The sequence below is a fragment of the Pundamilia nyererei genome, unplaced genomic scaffold, assembly GCF_000239375.1.
Source record: "Pundamilia nyererei isolate P.nyererei 1_Seehausen unplaced genomic scaffold, PunNye1.0 scaffold00006, whole genome shotgun sequence".
NCBI classification, from domain to species: Eukaryota; Metazoa; Chordata; class Actinopteri; order Cichliformes; family Cichlidae; genus Pundamilia; species Pundamilia nyererei.
Genome location: NW_005187407.1, coordinates 5,709,908 through 5,715,226, shown reverse-complemented (window position 1 = coordinate 5,715,226; position 5,319 = coordinate 5,709,908). Strand labels below are relative to the sequence as shown.

The following is a 5,319-nucleotide window of genomic DNA, read 5'->3' as shown; positions in this document are numbered from 1 at the left end:
TTGTGAACCTGCGGAAGAACAATCATGAATTTGTTCCTAGATAAAAGCTGTATTTGCAATTAAAGATTTACTAGCATGAGAAATGTGATGCATGCAGCCAAAACAACTAATGGTCAGAACTTACAAACTACTACTACGATGATGATGAGATGAGTTTGCGTAAGGCCCTCCGCAAGACTTCCAAAACCTGTTGGGGTTGGTGAGGATTTGGTTGCTAAATGGAAAGGAAGAATTTCCATTTAGTGAAAAGTCAGAATAATGAGAAGCAGATGAAAGGTCTGTACTTACTTCCAGTGAAAGAGCACAGGTTGCTGAGGTCTATTTGAGAAATCAGAGAGATCAGAAAAGTCACTGTTTTGGTCAAGAAAATGTACATTGTTTCAGATTCTTATTTGCAGTAAGTGTCAACATTAGTCAGCTCACGGTTTATATGACAAAATAAATATAACTCTAAAAAAGGGATTTTATACAGTGCAGTCAAAATGTCTTTGCCCACTTTCTGATTTCTTAGTTGTTTTCCATATTTTTCATACTGAAATGTTTCAGATAATAAAAAGAAAAAAGAAAATGCAGTTCTGAAATGATTTCATTTATCGTGGGGAAAAAAGCTATAAGAACTTATCTGGCTCTGTGTGTAGAAGTACTTTCACTCTAAGCCTAATAATCAGTTGTGCAACCCTTGCCAGCAACAACAACTGCAACAACTTGCCAGCAACAACAACTGCAATCACGAGTTGAGATTTCTTTCACAACCAAAGTTTCAACATTTTAATTGTAGAAAATAAGTTCTCGGACATCTTCAGTAAATGAATATCTTCTAACAGAAAGTAGTTATCAACAGTGGCATCAGTTTCACTGTTGTTGTTTACGTCTGTGCGTTCCATAAATAAACGTCGACTTAGTAAGAGTAGAAAAGATGCAGAAGATATAGAACAGAATAAACTGGAAGTCTTTGACCATTATCAGCAAGGGTGGCACACCTCAATTCACTGTTTTCCTCATTCAGCTAGCATGATCAGAATCATGTGTTATTTTATGAGATTGTTTAAATACAAATGGAAGTAAACAAAAACCTGAATAAGAGCTTAAAATTCTTCAACATCCGCCATCTTTCTGAGCACACAAGTGGGCTATTGTGGATTTTTCCAAAGCTGGTCAAATTTCTGACACTAGTGAAAGAAATCTGTTATTTTCAGTGCAATGGGGGAAAAAAAGAAAAGAAAAATAAATTAACGAGAGGCATGAATGATTGCAAGAAAAGCAACAACTTTAAAAAATGTAAATACCTGAACAATTTTTTGTGGTGATGTATCCACTATTCCCTTCAAATTCACAATGAGCATTCCCAGACATGGAAACAAATGCTCGACCATCATGCTGACAGACAGCTCTGTGTAGAGGAGGACCAGAGCACTCTGTCATGGATCTGTCATTGAGCAGGGCTTCATCGTTGCAATACACCCTAATTACACTGAGAGCACATTTTTCAGGCTCGCAATAAAACACCTGCATGCCGTTTCCACCTGTAACACCATAAAACATCTCACATGAGCTACTTTTAAAAAAAATCTTGAGATTAGTATAGCTGAATGAATGAATCACCTGCTGCGAGAGCAAACAGTCCAAAAGTAAACAGTAGCAGGTCTATGAAGAGAAAAATAGAAACTAAATTCGAGCCTTTCTGAGTATGAACACTTTTAACTTTAAGTAATGAATCAGAGACTTATTATTCATGTTCAACACCAACGCTTCAGGATCTGAGCTGGAAACCTCTCTCTTACACGGTTTGATGACGGTCTGAAGAAACTCACTGTTTAACCCTTCATTTAAGTGTGGCTTAGGCCCATCCGGAAACGCTGCATGACTCATTCAGTTATGAATGTGAAAGAAGTCTGCAACCATCACAAACTAACATGCAAGAACAAAAAAGGCCTTTCCTTTGACACTTTAATTTGCCAGATTTGCATCTTGTGCACAAAAAAATGCATTTAAAAATATTTTAATTTAACATTTTTCATTTAGTTCTCTGAAATGCTCTTTTTTAAAAGTATTCTACGGTTATATTTGGGAGAAGTCTATTTAATATTGTTTTAATTGATGGAAATGCACCACTCCACTTAATCAGTACTCTAACAAATTTTAACTGTGACACACTGAGCATTTATCCCCCAGTCCCATTTTTTTCACAACCCACTTGATCAGATGCCACTGGAGCGTATCTTTTAGCTCAGCTTTTCTGTTCTCTTCCCCCACCCTGCCCGGTTGTGGCAGCTGTCTGCCTACATGAAGCTGTTTCTTCCTGTAAGTGGGAGTTTCCCTTCCCACCGTTGAAAAATGCTTGTTGGGGTTTTCTAAAGTACGAAGAACATGACGTGACTGTTGTTGTTATTTGGCACTATATATAAACATACCTGACATGACTGAACGGGAGATAGATGAATAAAAGTACCACCAAATGTTGGTTTTTTGTATGGCAAGTATTAATGAGTAATATTATAATTATTAGATATTTTCTTGAATTAAATATATTTTTACTGGCACAAAATGTTGCACAAGGCTCTGCCTCCCATTCTACTTTTGAAAACTACAAACCACAAGTAAGCCAGCAGTCTGAGACTGAAGTGCTCTGTAAGGATAATGACGTACTATGAGGTCTTTAAGGTATGAAAGGGCTGATTATTTAAGACCTGTATGTTATGAGAGGGATTTTAAATTTGATTCTGGAGCCAATACAGACGGTTCCACATATTTGTTTAATGTTCATGTTGAAATACATATGTTGGTCAAAAATGACTCCAAGTTCCAGAGAATTTTAGGAACGAGTAAAATAAGTTGAATGAACTGACCAACAAATTTGTCACTCATTAAAGAGTTTTTAGGAACATCATGTGAGCAGAGAGAAATAATCACAGATCTGTGATGTTGTAAATATTAAATCATGCAGATGCTGAGAGTGATGATGGACTGCCAGACCGTTGCTCTTCCTTTCTTCTCTCCATGGTTACAAAGGGACGGTCTGAAATAAAAAGATCTCTTTCAAAAACAAGAACGTATAGTAAAATTCATATATTACATATGCATATAGTGCTTATTACTGCTGTAGCCTTCATGGTACTGACTTTTTTAAAAAAAACATTTAGTTTTACACATCTAGTCAAAGATATGCTTGTCTGTGTATTCAGAGCATGCCACAAAGAAGATGATAGAGGTTCCTGCACTTTGTTATGTTTCATCTTCACTGTGGATTAATGAAGTCTAGTGGACATTTAAAGTTTGAAATAAATCAAGCATAATGACAAAAATAGTGAAAGGGGAGTGATTGTTACGCTAAAATAAAATACTTTAAAATGAAAAGGAAACACAAGTTAGGAAGAGCAAGTCATATTGTGTAGTCTTCAGGGTGAAAGTGCACACTGTAAGAATAAACTGCAATAGCACATGGACTGCTGCACGTCTGCAGCTGTGGTAAACATTGACCAGCAGCTGGCACTCATTTCTTTGATGACTGTCAAGCTCTGTATATTAATAACTGTATATCAATGTATTGGTAACAGTATTACCTCTTAGAAATAAAATGACATGAAGTGATTAGAATTTTTAAGCTAAAAAAAGAGTAAGGTAATACTGCCTAATGCTTTGACATGCTGAGATATACTTTTGTAATCCTGGAATTAATTCTGTCTCATGTCCTCAGTATTCTTCTTTGTTTGCAGGAAACAATAATGGTAAATAATGGCAATAATGTTTATTGTTATGGCTTATTATATGCAGGAATCGTGACTGCAAAATGCAAAACCTGTTTCTATGTAATTACATATTAATAACCTGTTAAAGGAAATATACTAATTACCTGTAAACATGTGGTAGTTTATGTGTAAAAACAATGAATCAGAGTGTCAAAGTTACACATTCTACTGCATTTCATAGTTATTCATTTTGAATTTTTAATTGAAAACCCAAGAGCAAAAAAACACCCAAAAAACTAATAATTTGTATTTGCTAAATATAAATGTTTGATTCTTGTCTATTTATGTATAGTTATTCAGGAGGAATGATAGTCTTACTTCAAATTATAATTCAAAAAAGATTTATTAATGTAAATACAAGATGGTGTTTGTAAAAAAGATCTGTAAAGATTTTTGATTTAATGTTTTCAGTCTGTGCTGCTTATTTGCACTGAGTTTAGAAAAGAAAAAGAGACACTGAAGCATTTAGGTGTTATTTAAATGGTGTATTATGGCTCATCAACCACACAAATGGCAAAATATAAACACATGTAAATGCATCTGTCTTTAAACATTTAGACACAGTTACAGCTTTATCAGAACCAATCGCTGGAAACCCCCACCCCATATCTGATTCCTATATCACGCAACCCCTTTCTGTATATAAAAATAATCCCTGCTTCACAGTGTGAGGGGTTATATTTAGAGATGGGGAGTCAGGGTGATGACTCCTAAAATCACTTATGCGAAAAAACAGTTATTTGGGGGGGGTCTCTGATTAACAGAGGGGAAAAATGAAGAATGTCCTTTGATCTTTGATCTTTTTCTTTAAGAAGGGCTGGCGAAGGGTTTGATGAGACCAAGATCCATAGCTTTGACCAAACATGTGCGTGCTGCATCAATGGCCTCCTGCCTCTTCGGATTGTCCTCAGCTCTGCCAACCACTGAAAGGATTTCCAGTAACTCGCTCTCTATCAGTTTCTTAGCCAGGTCACTGTTGTCTGAGTTGAGCATGTTGTAAACAATGACAAGACCGCGGTGTTGAACCTGAACATTGCTGTGAAGGCATAACCTCTGCAGGATCTCAAGCCACTGGGAAGTCTGTTGGTACAGATAAGGTACTCTGTCAGTGACACTGTGTTTTTTTTAAACATAAACATCATTGGCTAATATACACCTGACTCTGTAAGTCTGTGAAGGTGTGACTGTAGTGCAGACTTTTAGTTTTAGTTCACAGGGACTTAACAAAAGTGTTGCATGAACTGTTTAGAAATTACAGATATTTGTATATACACTTTAGCGGTAACAGAGGCAAAACTGTGTTATTGTCCAAAAACCTACAATGTAACTGTAGGAGTACCTCTTAAAGTTTTCAAAATTACCTCATTTATGTGATATCTCTATACAAAAAGAAAAATCAGAGAAGGGGGTGGGTTGTAGTAAACTGTTGCACATACCACCAGAGTCATTTTGGTGCACAGCTTTTTCTGAGCAGCTGTGATCATGGCCAGAGCTCCAGCTGCAGCTATCTGAAGTTTGTCGTCATCTTCGCCGCAGAGCAACACCAGCAACTTCAGCTTATCATTGCCATCTT

General features: G+C 36.3%; 1 protein-coding gene across 1 annotated transcript in view; it reads right to left on the bottom strand.

Annotated features, from left to right (window-relative positions):
* Nucleotides 1–4,216: 4,216 nt before the first annotated feature.
* The window catches only part of unc45b (unc-45 myosin chaperone B), a 6,347-nt gene continuing 5,244 nt past the window's right edge, over nucleotides 4,217–5,319 (bottom strand). Inside the window, exons 12-13 of the mRNA XM_005722409.1 lie at nucleotides 5,183–5,316; nucleotides 4,217–4,826 (exon numbers count right to left, since the gene is read on the bottom strand). Of these exons, the coding sequence (XP_005722466.1) occupies nucleotides 4,554–4,826; nucleotides 5,183–5,316 (407 nt within the window). The 3' untranslated portion in view covers nucleotides 4,217–4,553. The remainder of the gene's footprint in view (nucleotides 4,827–5,182; nucleotides 5,317–5,319) is intronic.